General features: G+C 38.1%; 1 protein-coding gene across 1 annotated transcript in view; it reads right to left on the bottom strand.

Moving 5' to 3' along the window:
* The window catches only part of CACNA2D3 (calcium voltage-gated channel auxiliary subunit alpha2delta 3), a gene marked incomplete at its 5' end in the record, with an annotated part of 422,930 nt that extends 420,348 nt beyond the window's left edge, over positions 1-2,582 (bottom strand). The window contains 2 exons of the mRNA XM_080350552.1: positions 1,764-1,845; positions 2,464-2,582. Of these exons, the coding sequence (XP_080206678.1) occupies positions 1,764-1,845; positions 2,464-2,582 (201 nt within the window). The remainder of the gene's footprint in view (positions 1-1,763; positions 1,846-2,463) is intronic.
* Positions 2,583-23,149: the final 20,567 nt, after the last annotated feature.

The raw sequence follows: 23,149 nt of genomic DNA, 5'->3' as shown, positions 1-23,149 counted from the left end.
GGGAAAAGATCCATTACAGAAGGGATGACAGCAGTATCTACTGTGAGGAGGAGAGGAATTATTAAGGATTTCATCCTGATTCTTTGTGGATTTTAGCATCCCTGCAACACACAGAATATTCCATATTTTTCTAGTAAAAGTTAGATTGTCTGTGTCTGGTAGATTTAATTTTTAAAGTCATTCTAGTGCAAAAATGGCTGTGCATGTAACAGTTCCAAAGTTAAATATGGGTACCTGTTTGTTATGCCCAATAAAAAATTAAATCCTTTTAATAATACTTGATTAGATACTAATCAAAACTGAAAGGTCCATCTGCTTTATAAATTTAAGGAGTTCGTACAAAAATGTGATTATATAAATCTATACAGACTTCAAAAAACATGAGCTAGAAGTATTATAAATACTGAACGTCCAGATTTTCAGATTAAAATAGAAGTTTGATCAATAAATTGAAGTGAAGCCATTTGATGGCCTTGAAAGCTAGTAGGCAACTTGAAATATTTTTTTCTTCTTAACAGCTCTGTATTTTAGGTTAGTGAAGTCCATGTTTTGCAGCCCTGGGCATACAACACTGCAAAGACAAACACTGCTAAGAAACTCTCATGACTTCAGTAATTATTAAGTCAGTTGTTTTCATTTTACGTGGATAGCGTAAGTTTTTTATTTGGACTGCTGCATGTACTGTCTGTTACATAATTTCACACATATACAAGCCTTTCAAAATAAGTGCTACAAGCTAAAGGAATCATTTCCTTCATAAACAGACTGCCCCCCTAAAAAAAAAAATAAATAACATTACTCAGAACTAAAAACCACATCTAAATAAGCCAGCAGAAATTTAACATATGGGTTGAATGAGTTTCTCCGTAGTCAGTGAATGTCTCAATGTTTTTCCAGATTGCATTTTGAGGATCACATATTAAATACCGCAAAAATCGCAGTCTTAAAATCTTTAACATATTCTGTTTAGTCCCTCATTATACTTTTTTTTTCAGCAACTGCTGTAAAAATAAATCGTCTACGATACCAAACTTTACTATAGGTTGCATATTTAAATTCAAGTAGACACAGTTCCTGATATATACCTAATACTCAAATCTGCTTTCTCATTACCCTCTGCCCCAATTATGTAGACTTATCCCAGTTCCTCAAGTTTTTGCAATACTTCACTAGCTTATTATCCAGCTGTGCAGCTGAGCAAGAAGATAACCACATTCATTCCTCTTATCTGTAATGATGTAATACATCCCAGCACTGGGTTGAGATGATTGGGGGAATAATGGGATTGTAAAAACTGCAGAGATGACAAACAACAGCGCAGCCGCCTTCTCCTGATACAGTGAATTGTGTACATACAGCGCAGGGTGAAAATAATACAATATGCACTAATTCTGCTCCCTGAATGAAGTTAACATTTTTCACGAGAAGCAGCTGTTTCTATACAGAAACATCATCACCACAATGCAGCAAACAGATTAAATATCCGCAATCTAGGCTGAAGCCTAGACTGCAAGAAATAAAAGTGTTGGAGTTTACTTCGTAATGATATTAAAAAATAATCCAAAAAGAAAAATACCAGTATAATCAAGGACTCTCCAGATAGTGCAGTGCAATGTAAAGAGTCATCAGGGACTAGTAAGTAATACAAAAATAGATCTTGGACCAAAGCATGTTCAGCACTGCTTTCCTATTCATTTAAAAACAAAATCTGCCTCCATTTTCTCTATTAAAACCTTCCTTATTACAACTGAAGAGATCCTTACCTTCTGCAGGAGCTGGGAACCCGAGTACTTGGCTGCAATAGATTTGATCTCCCCACCAAATGCCGAGGCCCAGAGCTTTACACTGTGAAGAAAAAAAAAATGAAACAGGAAGAAATGTAATACACATGTCATAGCAAGCAACACAGACTATAACAGCTTCAGCTGCAGTCAGAAGGATCCTAGCAATTTTGCATTAAAGAGCTCACTAAGGAACATAAGCACAGCAGAAGATGAGCAAAGCTCTTCAAGTATAGGCACAAACTAGATGCTGTGCTCAGGTAAGGCCTCTGATACGAAACTACCCAACCTGCACTGTTTAAAGAATCAACTTGCACCGAAACACACTTTTGCACAATATAGCACACATGGTCACTGAATGGAAAATAAACAGATACAATAGCAGAACCGTTCTGAATGATAAATTCTCACATGAGAAGGAGTTAAGATAACAGCATCAACTTTAGTAAGTACAAGCACTTAAGCTAAGACTCTGTGGCCACATACTGCACCAACACCTGCTCCTACAATAAAATTAAAGTACCACTGAGCACATTATAGACTACCACTTTAAACACAGTTGACAGAGGAGCAAAGGTGTCTTGAACAGTCAAATATCTGCAACACAAAAAGATAAGAACTTGAGCAGTCAAGTTCTCATCCTTTAACATGGTCCTGAGAGCAAGAGCATGAAAGCACTTACACAGACAAGGGAATCTGCTGCTCCGATCCAACCACATCCACTAAGGCTGTGTTAAAAGCTGTCCAGAAGATAAAGAAAACCCCCCCAAAAGCCCGAAGAAGATTCAGATTCTCTGGCATTGTGCTTCTCTGTGCCTGGAAAGATTTGGGGAAATACAAGTAAAGCTGAATTCAGCAGCAGTGGGGTTTTGCTTCTAAGCCTCTCCCCACCCTTGCCCTCTCCACTAGAACAACACTGGAAGAAATCACAGCTCCATCCTCATCCCTCCAAAGAAGGACCCTCTCTGTGTAATGGAAAAAGAGGACCAGAAGCGAAGCTCTAATGACTTGAAAACTATTGTGTCCCTGGTAACAGCAAAGCGTTTTCCAGCACCACTGCAGCCACTTGCATGTAGTTCTTTACAACTCCGCAGTCAGCAGTGTGCTGGAGTTACTTCAGTGACCTACTGCTGCTCCAAAGTGCCCTTAGCAGCAAGAAAGCAGACTATTGATTCCAACTGGGGAGGCTGTCTTCTCGCAATTACTGCTCACTTTGCAAATGGAAAGCTGCCTAGAGTTCTCCTTTCCCTCGCCGGTAACCTCCAGCCTTCATCCCAGATGAAGTCAGCCAATGCACTGGTTCAGCGGAGCAGGAGCAGCAACCTTTTAGCGGGATAGCGCAGAGGCAGAGAGGCAGGCACAGGAGGAGCTGGACCAGAGGGAGGGTGCCTCTGAATGGCAAAAGCAGAGAAAGTCTGGAGGAGCTGAAAGTGTAGTTGAGCCCTTCCAGGAAGGCGAGAAGAGAGCGCTGCACATTGCCGGGGGCTGAGCGAGGGAGGGCTCGGCGGGGCTGGCAGGGCGGGGGGGGGGCCGTGCACACCCACCGGCGCCTCGGCCAATTCAGGCAGGGCACCGCGGCATGACAAGCATCTGTCACACAGCCCGGAGAGGCGCCGGATGGCCGGAGCTCAGCCCTCGGCGCCGGGAGCGCCCAGCAGCCCGGCCGCGGAGCCGCGCCGAGCCGGGCGGAGCAGCCGGGGGAGGAGAGGAGCGGAGCGGCCCCGCCGAGCCAGCATCGCTGAGCGGCGGCTCCCGGAGCGAGCCCCGGGTTTAGGTCGGGCTGGCACATTTAATTGAGTCAGAGATAGCACGTCCTTGTGCATAAAGGCACGTTGGCTGCTTCCTCCCACGCCCGAGCGCTGCAGCAAGTCGCTATCCGAGAGATCGGGACCAGCAAAGGCTTATGAATGAAAAGAAATGCAGCATAAGTAAATCAATGTGGGCTAACGGACTCAAGCCTCTGAATAAATTATTAATTTGTGCTCATAGAAGAATCCTCTTGATACAGCAGACACAGGATTACAAGCTCCTCCACAGAGAGAGCAGCATGGGGAACAGGAGGGATTGGTCCAGGTATTTTTGTTGTTCCATTTTTAAGTCTACCCTCCCTCCTTTTGCTTTTATTCTTCTCCCTCTGTTTCTCACCTTCTTCTCCACTAAATGCACAGACTTAAAATAGCAATTGAACTTTAATGTAAATAAGTATGGCAAGACCTGGAGATGATCTGAGCATGGGCTGAGTCATCGTTGCATCATACGATATAGCTCCAGCATCCGCTCCAGAATTCTAGTTTCTTCCCTCTTTAGTTAGAATTAACATCTCAAAATATTCACTTTGCCTTTGTATACTGTTCTTATCTTGTTTAACATTTTCTGTCTTGAAGCTAGATAGGTAGTGCCTGTATTTTTTTCCATGTTAACATTTCTAAGAGCACTGAACAGGTTGCTTTAAATATCAACACCTGACTGATAAAAGCTTTCTGCTTTCTCAGAAGAAACTGTAAGTTTAAGGATAGAAAGACTACCTTAGGGAAACCACATAGAGCAGAGCAGCACGATACAGTGCAACTTTCACCACCCACTGGCCATCCCCAACAAGAATAGTCAAGAGACAGTATTTCTGTCTATATTATTACCTTAATACAAATGTAATAAGGAGTTTTCTGAAAAAAGACACTTACTTTATGTATTAATCAACCATTTTCAAAGTCCTATTATCTGTGCTGTTACTGAGGATTTTCTAAGCAGTATTTTAAATATGCTGCCATGTCACCAGGTGTTCAGTTTACCTACAGGCAGAAATGTAAAAAAGCACATGGCTGACTAACTGTACATAATAAATTATGCACCCCTTTGAACATAATATTATGTAAACAACAGTATATTTTCAGACCTAGGAATGAAACAGGAATGGTGGACTACCTCACTACTTGTACTGTTTAGCTTTTTTATATGCTAAACAATGTCAGGAAGTAAATTCATAAGGCTAATTTTGTGGGACTCAAACTTAATATTTACATTAATAAGAAAACCTTATCTACTTCAAGCCAACATAGTGCACTGGTGACAAGTAACAGCTTTGGTCTTTGAAGAATTACTGGAAATCCTGGAAACTTTTTGAAAACACATAAAATGTGCCTGCACTCAATAGTTCAGAGAAATTTAACATGTATTAAAATTGTCGCTAATTATTGGCAAGGTGGTAAAGTTACTTGTCAGACCTTGATTTTGTTTCCATTTATTATACGCTCAATACTGTATCAGATCGACAATTTATACATTTGGCACGTATAACTGGACACTCTCAGTTGTTTTATATAGAAAACATATTTCTACTCTTGCTAGTCTCAAAAACATTCACCTAAAAAAAAATAAATTTATACCTAACAGTACAAGGATGGCCACCTCCTTTTGTGTTAACCAACATTTGTATGCATTATACCATAGAGTGCTTTCAGCATCTTTCATTAACGCACATCGGTTATGTTCATGCAGTTATTTAGTTCCTCTCAATAATTCAGTGAATGGAAAGCAAGCCTACACTGTAACAGTGGTTTAACACCTACAAACTGTACATATAAACCACTAGAAGTGACAACACTTTCTATCAAGCTATTGCAGCCTGGCCTGACCCACTACTGACTATTCCTGCCACACAGATCACTGCAGCCCAGACACCAGGTTCAAAACTCATGTTGCCATTTCCCCCATGTTTTCCTCATGAGGAGGCTGCAGAAACTTTCATTAAGTGGGTTTGTGCAAGGACCAAGGAAAATAAATAGAAAAAAGTAGTAAGTTCTACTGAAAGGTTTATGTCCTTCATATCGGGGATATAGCAGTGCTCTTCATCATTTGGTACAGCCTTGTGATGTCCTGGAGTGATGTGAAGAAAAAAAGCTAAGTTTCAAAGCAGCATAGTAACAAACTTGTATTTTGGAAGTAAGTGTCATTTCTATCATTTCCTTATGCTGTTACAGATACCTGCCAAATCTGGAAGAATCTTTAAGTGCTGGTGCCACTAGAAAAATGTATGCATAGAAACTGATCAGAGATTGAGAATGTTTATGTGCTTAGCAAATTTATGTTTTAAACCCAAAGTGCATTTTAGCAGTAAGTGCAGGTATGTTACATGCCAGCAAGTCTCAGCAGCAGAGCTCATCATACAAGCCTATTAAGTTGGATCACCCTGCCCCTGGTCCCCATTTTTAAGGGATAAAAATGGCATCTAATCTCCTGCTGTGTCTTTGATGATCAAGTACGATGGCACATTTTAGTATCTTACAGAAAATGAAAGCTGTTTTCCCCACGAAAGCAGAAATAAAATTCAGACACACAAATTATCAAGTGTTGTAATAGAAAGTCAGAGGCACGGTGGGAGAAAGCTGATGAATCCCCAAAGCTTTTGCAATGGACCATATTTAGGAAAATAGCCAAGGAACTGGGAGGAAAACAAAAGCAAACAAACCCCCCAAAACCCCAAACAAACAGGTCAAGGACAAAGGGTAACATGAGATGTGACACAAAGGCTGACATAGAGAACACAGACTAAGGCAAAGTCCCTTACATAAATACATATAGTAACTTTACTTAGCGAATTAATTCCATTGTTCTTTCCTGTGTCTGTCTCAGATATATTTACACTTATGAAAGGGTGCAGGAACAGGGTCACATTTGCATCAGAGCGTAGTTTGAGGTCTCTTCTGATTAGACACGTATCAAGCCCTAATAAAAATCAATCAAAAGGCATAGAGAGAAGAGACCATATGGTGCAGGGGAGAAGAGTAGGAGGAAATGATATAATTAACACAAATGTTTATTGTATTTCCTTTTTTCAGATGCTTATCTACAATGAGTTCTAAACAGAAAGGAATCAATCCAGAAGGCTAAAATGCTAAAAGCCTTGCTGAAAACGCAAGCCACCTCCACTGGAAATTAATGTAAAAAAAATAAAAACAAAAATGGAAACACATCAGTTTGCCTATATTCCACATTTATTAGAAGATTCAGATACTGCAAAAATAGACAAGTCCCAACTATGCTGCATGATGTGGTGTTAATACTCGCTTTGTAGTATATTCCCCAGCAATTCTAAATGCTGAGATTATAATCCTCAGCTGTGTTCACCACAGTGCTTTCTTTGTTTGTTTGATTCAAGATATTAAAATGTCCATTTCCCTCCTTTTCCCTTTTCTGAAATACCTGTCTAAAAAATGATCCCTTGCATAAAAGCAGTGGGAGGGGGAAAAAAAAGAAAGTAGTTAGGGGATATAGCCCCCTCTTGCAATAAACAATTTAATATAATGTCCTGTACTGAAAATCCTTCCATCTTTCAAGAACTGTATGCAACTTTTCCCTTACTTCTCTGAAAATATAATGTTTCACATACATTTCCACATAGAAAATGAAAACAGAAGTAGAAAGATAACAAAAGTCATCACAGCTTCACAAAGCACTTTGAGATTGTCAGATGAAAGGCAAAATCTGAATGTTCAGGATTTATTATTCGGAAACAACCCGAGGGTGGAAGGATTCATCAAGTAGTGTTTGCGTGCTGTGAGAACACAGGCTCACTTGTTTCAAGTGAGCTGTACATCTGAGGAAGAGTAAGAGACTGCACACTAGATCTATTCTGTAGACACTTAACATATGTACATGTAATTTTCAAATTTTATGAAGGTCCCAAGTGTATAAATCTAAGTGTTTCATTGGTACTAGAATGCCTAGTTATTGACCGATTCCAACCCACTTAAAACACAAACTGAGGTCAAGTAACATGACTCACTGGATTAAATTAACACAATTTCACACAATGGGTGTGAGCTGGTGACTTGTAGAAATAAAAATATTGCAAAAATTTTTAACCATGTCAGTATCTTGTATGCAACTCTGTAATATTATCATCTTGTTTGTGTATACTGTTCAGTTCAAATCAAACACTAATATTTCAGTTGATGAGAATATTAAAGGTATATGCTACCTACGGTTGCAGATACTCAAAATCAGTTACATGAGAATAAATGCAATCTCTAAAGAGGTAAAAAAAAATACTAGTATATATCCACAATCAATATGTTGTGAGTACAGAATTTTAGGTTACTGCCGTGTTATCTTTAGCACACTTTGGCACCAAATAAACCTCACAGTTTGCCATAAACCCCCAAGGAATGAATGGTTAATTTAGCTTTTACAAAGCCTATGTTCAGCTGGCTTTAGCGTCTCCACAAGGAGTTAAAATGTAAAAGAGCAAAGCATTATCACATCCCAGCCTATGAGAGCTCACACTGCATGGTAAGCGAAAGTGCTTTAAGCTAATGATGTTTATAGCTAACCAAATCCAATTTCAGCAGTCCACTGTAGCCCTAGTCTGTTAGTGCCATTTTACATAAGCTTCATTTATTTTGAATTTTCAACTATTAAGACAAAGTCCGCATTTGGTTTCTTTCGAGTGTCATGCTAGGAAATGAACTCTTCTCTAAGCAAATAAATTACTTTTTTACTCGCAAGGCTAGTACTAGGTTGTAAATGTTAATGCTTTCAATGCATTCAAAATACTTGAAAACCAGAGACAGGACCTAGAAATGAGAAACTGTAATTGAGAGCTTTAACATAATGGACAGAATACTATAGAAACAAACAAACCTAAAACTCTCTCTCTGATGATATAAATGAAGACTAAACATAACAACACATTTAAGTGTTAATCTATTGCTCTGTATGACTGGGGTTTTCATTCTAGTGTATATCTATATATACACTATGAACTGGGAACGTTCACCCAAACCTCTGAGCCTCTTTAGCACACCCTTGTTGGAGCCCAGAATACAGATTTCAAAGGTTAGGAAAAGCATTGCTTTTACTTCACCTTTCAGCAGGATTAATGACACATAAACAGTGGGTACCAGAAATGATGTATGCCAGGTGGGAGAAAGAGTAGAACTGGGATTGAGCAGACTCCTTCAAAAAAGAGCTCCTCTTGCATCGATAGATGAAGTGTCATCTATTGACTCATTGTCAGTGAGGTTAAGTATCCAACCTCCCAGCTGAAAGCAACCTGCAAAACTTTAGACTAACATTTAATTATTTTCAAAATACTGTCCTTTTTGCAAAGTTGAAAATGCAACATCCCTTCTGATCCAAGAAACAGTGCAATGTCAAGTAATTGTGTGAAGCCACCAAGTACCTCAGAGGCCTATAACTGTGTCATTCTCCAACTAATTCCTGCATTACATGTATGAATTTTGAGGTGGAAATGTGACTTTTCTGAAGGCTTGAATATTGGATCGAGAAACTGCTAGTTTAGTCAATACAGTGCTGCTTATACAATATCACAGAAAATGAGCTTTGTGTAACTCTATGGCAGCAGTTGCTAACCTATGATCCGTTTCTGGCTCTATCACTTTGGTGAGTCTTGTTTATTTATCATGAACATTGACTGATCCTGAAAATCAAAGTTATCTTAAAAGGCTATTGGAAATAGCATATATTAAAAAACATGCACATTACAGTAATGAATTCCAGTAACTTGTTACAGAAAAAATATATAGGTACATCCACATAAGAAGTCCCAAAGAGTGGGAGTATTAGACAGTCCTAAATGTCTCATCACAACTGCAGAGTAAGACCACCCAAAGATTATCAGAGTGCAAACAAGTTTCAATAAGACTAAAGTAATAATAGGAAGAACTAAATACATTTAAGCATGATTATGCTTAAAAGATGTAAAGTAAAAGCAAAATTGATACCCACAAATGTACTAATAAGTGTTAAGTAAAATATTTGCCAGAGCACGCATTTCTATTTTACCAGCTGTTAATCCATCATAGTGTCACTAACATTGCAAGATAAACACTCAGAACTGCTGTGCTCATTACTCTTTAATGTATCATTTAATTTTAAACAATAAGACTAACAAGTTCAGGCCATAATCCAGCCATCCTTCCTATGACTGTAAAAAAAAACAAAACAAAAACAAACCGACCAACCACACCACAAACAACCCACCCACAAATGCCACTTTGCACTATGATTCTACTTATAAGCAACCAATATTAGACAAACTGTAGAAAATAAAATAAATTTAAAATACTAAAAAAAAAGAAGGGGGGGGTGTAAAATTCTGAGCCAAACCTGCTCTTATTGCGTGCTATCCAACCCAAGTGTCTTTGGTTACTTTTTTGTTTTGTGTCATGAAAACACTTTTGGTTAATCTTTGATTTCTAAATAATGTGGGAACTAATACACTAAATTTAGATAATGGATTTGATGTGATATTTGATTAAAGGACAGTGACACCATCCCTTAACCCAAAGGTAGTGTTTTGTTAATAAACAATACATGCCATTTATCAAAAACCTCTCAGATAAGCATAAAAATAAAGAGTTTGTGCCATTCTCAGCCATTATTAGAAATAACTGCCTCCATTTTAATGAAGGATGAACTACTTTTCTTAAACTCATATTTTTGGAATTAGCTGAGGGCTGCTGGAAAAAGAGCAAAAGGATATCCTCTCAGTGTTTAACAGAAAAGCTTAAAAAAAAAATAAATATATATATACAAACATATATATATATGTGTGTATATATATACGTGTATATATATATACGTATATATATATACACACACACATCAGGCCCCAAGAACCTTTCCTGAGCATTATACAACCTGATCCATGACTTGATCCTGAAAACTAAGGCTTCCTATTTTTCCATGAATACATTTATCCCAGCTCCATCTTTTTTCCTGCAAACCCATTGCTGTGTCTCCAACTTTCAGTTCTCACCTTTGTCTATAGCAAGTCCCACTTTTCCAGGCAACAGAATGGTTCTGCCCATTTTCTCACAAAAGCACATAAAATTCCCTAAACCATTTTCTGACTTCTTTGATTCCTAAATTCAATCCTCCTATTCTTCTTTATAAATGTAGTAAAGGCTATTTTCATCCTACATACCTTTCTGACTCATGCAGTCTGCTGCCCATAGTCCTACTGCTGGAGAAGAGAAAGCCTTTTAAATCACAGTCTATGCTCAATTCTATCTAAAATTACCATAAATCTAAACTGCAGAAGCTGCTCAGCCTCCAGAACAGGAGGTGTCAGAAATTCATGAAGTGCCTTCCTTATAACATGCGCTATACTCATGTGATACTTGCCTAGTAGTTCAGTGTTAAAGCCGCAAGCTCCTTAAAGCCTCTGCTACCATCCATCACCGACCAAGCTCGCTGATCTGCTCATCAGCGCCCTGCTAATTCACTTTGGTTTTAATTTCTCACCAAGGACTCTCCACCCAAAGTGTCATCTACTTGCACTGTTTAAAATTCTCCTCCCAAGTAGCTGTTCTATGAAACTCCTCACTTTGTTTCAAGCTTTAAGATCTAAAGTCAGATCCTTTTAGTTGCTAAAGGAAAGCAATACTGTCAGCTTTTTGGTGTTAAGGAAAAGAATAATTGTCACTGCAAGACTCTACTGGCACTTCTTGTTAACAGGTTTGTAGTAGTAATCAGATGTAGAAGATAGGTCCATTTCTGGAGATGCTTCATATCCATATATTTACACTTCATGCATTAACCAACATAAATACTTCAATGCATTTGTATTGCAGATACTTTTGTAATCACAGTAATTATTAGATTGTTTATTGCTTCCCAAATTCAGAAAAAAGGAAAGTTATGAGGAGATTGAAGAAGCACAAGACATCCCTGCTCTATACAAGTTTGTATAATGGTTGAACATTAGAAATCATTGATAATTGATAGTGTGTTTATCAGGATGCTGCATCATGCTCTACAAAGCTGTTGCCAGTCTCTCACTTCCAGATAATGAGTTTCTAAACTCCTCAGTCCTGATGCAAACACTGCACTCCTCAAACAGCTTCCCCCATCCAAACCGTGCTCCCGACATGTTGGAATTACTACCTCTCCTATTCTTGGACCTACTCTGCCAAGAAGTGACTAAAAGCAAGTTTTAGGACAGGACAGAAATACATATATAGAGAGAGATATACCTGTATGTCTATGTATCTGTGTACATAGACTACACACAGCACCAAGTATAAAAGATTGGGGAGAATAAAGTTATGACTAAATTCCTTTTCTAGACATTCACTTTAGCTCAACACAAGCTGTTCACATAAATAAAATCATAACTGGAAATTATGGTATAGTATTTGTTACAAAGCTAATGAAGCTAGTCTGGTTAACCCATTGGTTAACCAAACTAATTACTCCTAGGCAAAGAAAGGGAGCCATAACACAGAGCTGACAAGCTGCAGATATCTGAAGAGCTAAGTTCTCAAAGAAATCAAGTAAACAAAAAGCTTTTAACAATTTCCTGACACAATGTTCAAGGTTTTTCTGTATATAATGAGTTCACACCTAGCCTTGAACCTACTGATGCACGCAGTCAATACAACCCTTTAGCAAAGCTGCACAACCCTTTCATACTACTCTGGGTAACATCTGAGAACAGTTCTGTTGTCAGGGAACAGCAGCACTCCACAACAGCAGACACTTCAGGCAGCGCTTCTTGGAACAGCACTTACTGCTTCAAGAAATACATAAGCCCAGGGAACTGCAGTAGTCAAAAGACAACACATGTCATCTTTCTGGGCATCTTGCCTTAACTGTATTACCAAGAGAACTGACACCTTACATTTTTAAGAATTGTAGAAGAAATGATTAGGGAATTATTTAGAAAAACTAGAGCGTCCTAACTGACCTTATTTACCACAATTAGCACAACATGCAGCACCCAGCACACTGCCACCCCCATCCTGAGACTGAAATCCAGAAGTGCACACACTCTTCAAGAATACAAATTGCCAGCGGGGAAAAGTAATAATCTCAAGGCTTGCATCATTTCACAGCCGAGTTGTTTGAAGACAGGCTAGCCATTACATAAAGCAGCTGCGTTATCTGGCTTTTTCTTTCATTCATTTGTAGACTTGAGTTGTTTTTCTAAGTCAGTTAAAACTCTTTTCCTCATTACACATTTTTGTTCAATATGCAAGGAACTTTGCTATAGCAAAAAACCCACAAAGGCTTCCATGCTGTATATGTCAATATTTTAGAAACATTGTTAAATTGGAAGGCTGTTATGGTTCTCCAGATACGTGACAGTATTGGCTGGAATTCGTCATTCCACAACAGAGAGGTCTGCCTCTGCAAACTCGTGCAACCTTCCTTTTCACATAGCTGACTGACATTACTTCATTGTGCATCTTGGTGTTACTGGACAACGCAAGGAGCAATGACACTACCTTCTATTTGCAAAACAGAATAATTCAACAGTAATGAAAGAGTAAATTTTCACACATTTAGTTTTTAATGCTTAGGAAAAACAGGCTTGCTATAACACTAAGTAGAAAAGCTTCATGAAAACACTGCAGTCCAAGGAATAAGCATTGCTGAGTTTCATGTTTTGTTTTGTTGTTGTTCTTTGTGGGTCTTTTTGTTTGGTTGGTTGGTTTTGCTTGGTGTTTTGGTTTTTTGTTTGTTTGGGGTTTTTGTGGGGTTTTTTGTTTGTTTTGTTTTTCTCCATTTGGCTGGGTTTTTTCTGCATGCCAGCATGCAAAACTTCAGCAGAAAGCTGCAGTCAAATATGAGAAGATGGGATTTAAAACCATACTGTCAGACAAAAACAACCAAACTCAGCTTAACAGGGATATCCTTTTAGTTCTTTAATAATTAATTCTTAATGATCCTTCACCAGCAAAAGACCTGCTCATACTTTTTGAACTGGAATGCACTTCTATTATTGAAATATTTGTTACTACCTCTGTACCAGTACTAACAAATACACAGATAATGGAAAAAATACTTAAAGCAAACCCTACAAAGTTTAGGATTTAGAAGGAGGCTTCCTATGTTTTAGGTATCTTTTTGGTACTACCACAAACAGTTGTGCCTTTAGACCTTAATTTCTCCTCTTCTCCATCACATCGTCTTAATTCTCTCTTTCCTTTTGTTTACGGGAATATGTTTATTTTCCTTAAATTCCACCCCATTCACCTTCCATAACCTAGATGCTTAAAACAAACAAAAACACAGAAAAAAAAAATAAAACAACACCAAATAGCTCTTCACTTGGTCTTCTGGCCTGCCATCACTGGTGAATATGCATTTCCAAACATTTAAAAGCATCACCTCCTTCCAGTGTCTAGGAATTTGCTACTGAACGACTGAGCTGCTTGGAAAACAAAAAATAAAATGGGAAGTCTCTGATGAAAGGACCCTTCTCCTCCTCTCCCCCAAGTAGATGTTTGAACAGTCAGGATTGTTCTCGCCAATTCAAATCAAATCAGATCAGGCTATAATAAAATGTTCTAAGTTGGAACCTTGGAAGCCCTCCTCCTGATGGACACTGTTACATTGATTTAAAAAACAGTATTCTATGTAAGAGAAAAATATTCTGCAAAATCCATTACTACTCCATAAGAGTTTCATACAGAGGTATTTACATAATGAACTGCAATTACTCACATTATATTTATCTAGTGAAGAATGAACCTATTGTGTGCAGTGAAACATATCTGTTCTGCACTAATACACGCACATAGTAAGTTACCTAGTGAAATAACACATCAATCACAGGTTAACACTAAGCCTGCACCTGTATAATGCCATTTCCAGTTCATTAAAGAAAAACAGCTGCAGAATTTGCAGTTGTGCCAGACTGTAGAGGCTCAGCAAGAGGTTAGGAAGAGATATGCAGTGAGCTCATGAGTTGTTTGTTGTGGGCAGGGAAACTCTTTCTATTGAATGTGCTGTAACAATGATCATCATAAGCTGTAAAGATTATGCACACGCTGTAAATATGCCTCCAGTGGAGCAGAGCCCTGAGTTCCCAGCTAATAGGCATTATGATATATAAAAATAGCACCACAGCAATACATAGAGTAGCAATCCACCAACACAGACACTGAAGACCTGAATCTGAACCCTGCCAGGGAGAAATTCTTTTCTTTGCTGACACCACAAACCTGCATATGCATTTTAAAATTTAATGAAAACTTGACAGTGAAGAAATCTGCTCTTCCTACTCAGTTCAAAGTTCACAGGCTAAGTAAGGCTGGGTGAGCCTTCTGCTAGCGTGCATGCAACATTCAAAAACGCATGCAAAAGCTCCCAGTAAAATGGACCTGGATTTCTGGATTAGAAGGAATCTGATCAGGTTTTGTATGCGTCTGAATATTGTCAGAATTAGGTATGCACATTTTGATCCACCTTGGACTTCCAATAGTACATTCATAAATAAAGCATCATTCACTAGAGAGTACATGCAGATCAGATGCAGTTTCCTCTGTACCATGTCTTTGAGACTTTCTCCTCAAAAGAAAATACTGAAAGATTATGAAACCCTTTCATTTTACTTGAGACTGCACTTAAGTGCTCTGACACAGTAATAATCAAGCCACTGTTAGACCAAACAGCAACAATCAGGTATGCTTAGACCTCTATAGTATTTCTTAATTCTGTTCTTTAGTATTAACAAAGCCCATCTTTCAGCATCAATTTTGTTCTATGATGGTGTTTTAAATTGACATGATTTTGCAGGGTACCTGTGTGGGTACAGGAGGTCTTCACACATATACATACTCTCACACCTTGTTAAAGTGAGAGTTTCTCTCCTCACATTTTAACAACTATTATACATACAACTGCAATTACAGAATTTCACAGCATTAAGGCACAGTCCACTTCGAGAGAGGCACGCTGGGGGATGAAGGAGCGGAGAAAAGACAGACAGAGAAGTTAAGCACATGTTCTAGTCCAAAGCAAAGTGGAGTTCAAACAGCTGTAACCAGGGATCTTTAAAGTCAGAAACTCATGCTGTTAGTTCTATGCACACATCTATCAGGCAAAAGCAAAACAAAAATAGAAAAATATTAATGCAGCAACCAGCTTTCTCCTTGTCGGTGGTCTTTAGTTTCCCTTTCCATGCTCCCCATCACAGCTGAGCAGATTCATGGGTTGGCTCTGCTCAACATGTTACATCCTGAGCAGGTCCTATTCCTAACACCAGGTTTCTCAGGTATCTTCTCATCAGCAAGGGCAGGAACTCCACTTGCAGCTGTGCTCCACCTGCCTCTTCTCTCTACAATTCTGTACCTTCAGCTACCCCAATCTGAGAATTTAAGAGGTTGATTAAAGTATATTGAAATTACCTTCATAACATTCACTTGAGATAACATAATAGGAATGTCAGTTTACTGTACCACAGAGCCCATAATCTACTGAACTACAATAAAAGTGATATATTTCCTTCCCCAGCAGTCTTACATTTTCAGTGTAAGAGTTCATCTTCACAGTACCTTTCTGTTTTCTGGAAGTATTGACTAGCAGAGAAGAGGTCAAGCAGAAAAAGCAACAGCAGTTGGAAACTGGCAAGCAAAAGTCCTTCTGATTTTACCTATTGTTTCATAAAATTAAAATGCAGCAGGAGTCACATTCTCAAACCCAGGATCTGCAAATACAACAGTGTGCTTAAAGGAAATCAAACTAGTCAGTCTTTTCTTCCTTCCCTCAGCTACTCTTTCAGGGGTTAAGAAACAGCTTTAAAATTTATAGATAAGCAATTATCTACTGAAATAAAAGTTCAGTTTTTATCTTAATGCCTTCAGTTTAAAAAAAAAAAAAATCCTAAAAAAAAAAAAAGTAAATTAAAATACTATATAAGAAAAAAATAAAGCTCATATTGCATTTTTTGTCAACAGTATTTTTCACTTTCATAATAAGAACACAAAGAATTTCTAAAGCAAGTTCAACACCCCTGTTAAATAAATTCATTTTCCCACACAGGAAGACCAAGAGAGTGAGGGACTATTGCATTTGACAAAGAGGTCGGTACCGTCCCAGTCACCGGAGAATCCCTGACTCAGTTTTGTACTTTAAATCACAAGATGAATATTTTTGAGATAAAGCATTTGAAAAGTCAGGAACCCAAATCTTTTTCTTTTCCTGTAAATTAGTGAAAAACTTAAGATAGAGTAAAAACAATGAATGACACTAGAAAATAATTCTATTCTACAAAAAAAAAACCAGAATTTTGTCACAGTTGTGGAAAACAGGAGCTGGGATGGAAAAACCACACAGTGCCAGGCGAGAAGGGAGCCCAGTGCCTGAGGGCAGGCGACAGCTTGCTGCCCCACCAGCTTCTGTGTAAAAACATACACTGAGAAAGAAAGAAAACAGATTTGAATAAGGTATATAAACATAAAACTTCTGAAGTAGTTTGACAACAGTTATTAGAATCAGATGAGCTAAAGGTAGCGGTCCTAGGAGAGGAATAGCAAAGTACACATTTAACAATGACCAAGCTTAGTCATAAATAGTAATTAAATTCTAGACAAGCAGGTGTGAAACAAAAAGAATCATCACCCCCTTCCAACTATGAGTTTAGTGAGGCTGATGTGAAAAGCAGACTTTCCCTAACTTAAAACTTACAGAGTGTTCCCCTCAATCTGTACAGTCCTGACACACTCAATTTCTGTTTATCTACAGGTTGATACAATGTAGTTCTAGGACTTGGCTATTTTTGTTTTTTACATCACACTGAATTGTGCAAGAGGAAACTCAAAATACAAGGTTTGAAAGAGCAACATCCACTGCTAAATACATCCAAAAAGAGAAAGTGCAACTGCATCGTGTCTTACAGTGGTACTGGCAGGCATGCCTGCCATCCATGGGCAAAGACTACTGCCCGTAAAAAAAAAAAAATTACTATTTTCTTACTGTACCCTTGTGATCCTGATCACCAGGGGCATGTACACAAGTCCTCTGCAACAGCAGAAGAAAGCTAAATGCCACACAAAAATGGAGTTTAACTGCACTGTGTCACATACAAGTCCAAGAGCTTTCATACAAGTTTTGGTGCTTGCAGACACACAAACTAAGTTTTTATGACAACACAAGATACAAGTAAGATTAAATCTCTCCACTGTTTAACAAGGCACTAGTACACAAGAGTGAGAACAAAGACTAGGTTGTTTTTTGTTGGTTTTTCATAACTAGAATTACCCTTTAAGAACTGCACTACAGATAAAAGAAAATTGCTGCACACTGGAGTATGAGCTGCAACTCATTCATTACTATGGATCTCAAATAACAATAGGACAAAGGATGTGACAAGTTACTCATTGAATGGATACAGGACTGCATGCAAACAAGTGCAGGCAGATATGTACTCTCAGCATCAGCAGGTGGCATTAGCAGAGCATATTTTAAAAGGTTTCTTCTTAGCTGAAGCCTTAGGCTACTTTAAAAAGAACCTGACAACTACGTGTTAATTAAACTGGGAAGTGGCAAACAGTGATACTAGTAATAGTTACATGCCCACAGGAGGAAAATCAAATGTGTCAGTCTCTAAGGAATGGGCTGGTAAACCTTCAGACTGAGAAAAGCCTATTACGTATTAGTGGAAAATACAAAGTACTTTTTCTTCTGACACCTGAGTCTGTTCAGGAGGGAATTATTCTAGAATGAGACTACAGAAAACACAGAACAGAACAGAAAACACAGTCCCTACCAGTTAAACATGTGGACCAGCATGCTAAAAGAAGTAACAGGCCAAGATTAATACAGAGATAGTTAAGAAAAATGTATTATTGCTTAAGCAGGAGTTCACAGTATCCATAAAAAGGAAATATTAGTTAAAACTTGCAAGGCTTTGGAGCCACCAACTGAAACTTTACTTCTGAAAAACTTACCATTACAAGGTACCAATCCAAGCAAAACAGCACATTAAAAGAGTTATCCAATTCTTTTCACCAATCTCAGCTTTTATCTTGTGCCCGGTCACTATACTTGTTCTGTAATGATTACTGAGAGATTAGTACAGCCACCCTGGACTGGCCTAGAAAGACAACTTGTTCTTTCCTCACATTACCCAACATTTATTTCAAATTATTTCAAGACCAAAGACTCAAAAGAGGTGAAAACATTTACTACAGAGCATGCATTTTTCTACACCTGTTCTGGGAGTGGATCAGAAAAAGGAAATGCAACATGATGTATATGCAAGTAGGACAATCCTGTTAAACACAGAAACAGTGTCATCACATCAACACATATACATCTTCAAGAAAGCACCTGTCCTACTGCACAACTGATCTAGTAATGCATTAAGAGGAACAGTGGCACACGGTCCCCTATGGAGTCACCACAACCCAGTCCCTGACCACCCCCAGTCAGCAGGGGAAAAAAAAAAAATATATAAAAAAAAAAAATATATATATATATATATACACACGATATGAACCTTTGAGAAATGGCATTCAGGCCTCCAAGATATTAATTTCCTCTGTAAACCATTTTGCAATTAAACATCACTGCATTCATGCCAAGTGCCCATCTGCACTATAGGCTGGTTTCTTTATTTTAAGGGTAGAGGTGTGGCCTATTTTTGTGGAAGACTTTCCTGCTAGTGTGTGCCAGGCAGATTAAGAAACATCCACTGAACTGGTTCCCCAAACAAAATCCTCACCACTGGGCATGGAAGACAATCATAGCTCAACCCTTCCAGAGCACTATTCCTAGTGTGCAGAGAACCAAAACTGTCAATATCTAGAGAAATTTATTAATACCAAGAGCAACAGTCAATCTGAAGATCAAGTAACAACAGCTAAACTCCACTTGAATGTTTTCTGCCAAATCCATATCATCTACCAGCCCAGACTACTGCATAAGACATGCTCAAAGCCTGTTTTTTAACTAAACCACAACTACACTCTTCCTACCCGATTTCCCACTTCACAGAACCAGTGTTGTTTTTTCTAACCTCAGGCCAAAAGATCAGTGATGGATCCAAAGATGCTTCTGTTCCTTTCCTACATGCTACTTTTTATCAAATAATCTGCCTCTTACCCCCACCCTCTGTTCACTTTCTCTGTGGTACTCACCCCATACATTTTTCCCTTTTCTGCTTAGATGATATATTCAAAGAATCACAGAATGGTTGTGGTTGGAAGTGACCTCTAGTCCAACTCATCTGCTTTATCTGCTAAAGCAGGTAAAGAATCCATTTGGAAAATAAAACAGTATTTTGGAAAAGCTTTGATCTCTTATCATTTGCACGCTCCTCTCCATTTCAATCTGTTTCGGAACTTTTGTTTACTATAGCTACAAAAAAAAAACCCAAAAAAAACCACACAGACAAAAACAAAAACCACCCACCAAACACGAAACACCACACACAGCACACACAGAGTTCCTCACAGAATTTTAAGCTAACAAGCTGTTAGATTCATATGCCATAATGGGAAAATTCCTCCTAAAATATAAAACACTTACAAAAACTACTGTATACTTTTAACATGCTGTAAAGATTAGCTCATTCGCTGCAGGCTTGAGCATCCTTGCAAACCATTGCAATCACAAGTCATTTCACTTAAATAAAGACCTTTACATATCAGCTAGATACAAGTGTAGCTTGTTCATCACATTCTTCCTACATAATGATCAAGCCAAGGGGGTGGGGGGTACAAGATTTTGAAAACAGCTTGTTTTGGTATTAAGGATATATAGTTAGTTTGGGTTTAAATGAGTTGTAGACATGCTTTTCTACATATAGTCTTCATTCCAAAACTTATGGTTAGTGGACTCTAATTTAGCTTTATTAAACTATATAATGACCGAAGCTCTACTAGAACTCCAAAACCAGAACTATAAACTATGTTCTACACATTATTAGAAGGTGCTGACCAAAGGATACTCAAAAGGACCTGAATCTACTGTAGCACATAATCCGTTTTTATTTATTAAACCTGCTTCAACAATCCCCTTGCTTTATTAGCAATAAAGGAAGAGGAAAACCTTTGTCTCATACTAGATGAGGTAAGATTTTGTACAAGAAGGAAAATATTTATTGAAAACACACTTCTAACTGGAATAAATGACTTTTCCTTTCCCCAGCCTCCCACATTTTCACAGAACTGAAATACAATTTAATCATTAAACTGTCTCCACAGTGAAGTACTCAAGCAAGGCAATGCTTCAAACACCACATAGAAACCCAGAGGAAAATGAAAACAAAACACAAGAATATGTGCTACTTTTAATAAAGAATCTTTTACAGTTAAGGAAATATCTTCCTAACAAAGAGTTCTAGATTTAACTTAAGTCTTGATGGCAAAGACCTGTGTGTAGTGCAATAATCAACTCCCCACTTCTGCTAAAGAAGAGCAGGCTGACATCTGTCAGCAGTTCAACAGCAAAATAAATAACAGCCAATTAATTTGCCTTATTTTTGCCTGTGCCTTTTCCACACCACACAAATAAGTCTGCTCTTCCTTTTGAAGACGACTCACGGCCATGCAATTGCGCATCAGTTTTGCAAGAGACCCAGGGCAAATAGCAGCTGGGAACACCACTAGAAGCGCAGTTTGATGGTGATGGGGTAAGAGCAGCATAGTAACAACAAGCTCATGCCATTCCTGTACACTCAAGACAAATCACACTAATTCAAATCCTGTTCATCTGGAAATGTAACCTTGAGATTTCTCTGTTCTAGAATTGGTACCAAAAGGTAACTGGCTAGCCTGTACTTGCTAGTCAGAAATCCATTCCATCTGGCTAGCATTGCTGCTAGGCAAGCATGATGCTGTATCTTCAAATTTGTATTATCATTAAAAAAAAAAAAAATAAAAAAATCCACTTACCAGGCAGCAAAAATGATGGTTTTTATGTGCAGCACAGTTATAACACATAGATGAGGAAAAAAAGTTAGTTGGAGCAATTAAAGTGGCTAAATGAGTTAGAAGGTTGGACTCATGAGCAGTCAGAGGAAGCATACAATGAGATCTAGCTACAGCATACATATATGCACCTGGTGACATAGCCCAGCTGCTTTAATTAGCCAAGTGTCACCCCTTAGAAGCAAGAGAATTTTAAAACAAACAAATCACACCCTCCCACAAGCTAATCAACTAGTCTACCAAATACCAGAGAAAACTTAATATTGGGGAGACAGATGGGGCATGCTCAGCTTTGGAGAAAGGAAGGCCACAGACAGAAGTGCAGAGCCAGGATTATCCCTGCCTGCCACAGTCCTAGAGCAGATCTGGGGGTACTCGGTATCCTCCAGCAGCAGCAGAGGAAGCTCAGCGCAATGCTGAACTAGGAACTATTGTTTGAGACTGAGATCTTTCACATATATATGTATTTCTGAAGAAAATTGTAGCCTGTCTATATATGGGTAGCATGTATAACAACTTAAATCTGGCTGTTCTGGTTCAGGTTAAGAGTTCCTGTAATCCTGTGGTCTATGTCCAACACTATCTACAAACAGGTGGTTAGTGAAGAATGACACCATCCTTTCACCAGACATTAGTTACAGCTTCCAATTCTGAATATAGCATGTTTCATTTAGATTTGTACTTTACATACTTTTAGACTGATCAAACTCTGTAAAACTTTCTCAAGGGAGAACTAGTCTCTCACGTGACTGGTAACTTGCCACATAATCTTCAAACATACTCTCTGGTAATATACTTTTCATAAAGTATACAATAAACTTATTAAAAGATCTTATTTTACTTAGTATACACAGAAAAACAGGCTAATTGAACAACTCTCTCATCTGGTCACTTCATACATTGCTCCACTATTTCTATTTTCCCCTCACTGTGCTATTTGAAGAACAAGACCTCTCATGTACTACTCCATACAAGAAAAAGACACTGCTGGAAACTTTGCAAAAAATGAAGAAACATCTAGCAGATAAAGAAAATGCTATGTTATCATAAGATAAAATATTCATGAGCATAACTATAAACCACTTTTCTGCTACCAAGAACATAATTGTAATTAATAACAGCTTCTTTCTTGAAGGTCCAATACATAAAATAATTATACTTCAAATAATGCAAATTTATCCAAGTTTTAAGCATTTATTTCTTTAATCCATCAGGTCCTTCTGGAAGTACCTGTTTCTTTATCATGGCATGTGGTGCTAGCACCAGCATATCATAACACTGCAAGTTTTAAGTACATTCTGAGAAACAAGGGATATTTCCACTCTCCTATGCCACATTTAAACAAAAAACATACATATAATTATTCTGGATGCCTGCTTCCACATAAAAATGAGATACAATAAAAATTTCTCTGCAGTAATTCACCTTGCAAAGTATGAATACATTAATAGCACCCTTTAAAGCTTTCAAGGATGGCTAATTTTTAACACTCCTCTGGTAATTTTAGTGTCTTTTTTTTCCCCCTCACTTTCATCAGAATTTTCTTTCACTGTTAAGTCACTGTTGCCCTCCACTCATTCATAGCCATTACAAATAAAATTATCAGACTTCATTCCTCATGGATAAGCCACTTATTCGGCTAAGAACAGGTGAGGTGGCAGTACAACATCTGAATAACTAACA

This window comes from Nesoenas mayeri (genome assembly GCF_963082525.1).
Source record: "Nesoenas mayeri genome assembly, chromosome: 10".
NCBI lineage: Eukaryota > Metazoa > Chordata > Aves > Columbiformes > Columbidae > Nesoenas > Nesoenas mayeri.
Note: the sequence above shows the minus strand (reverse complement) of the source record. Positions and strands in the feature narration are given on the sequence as shown.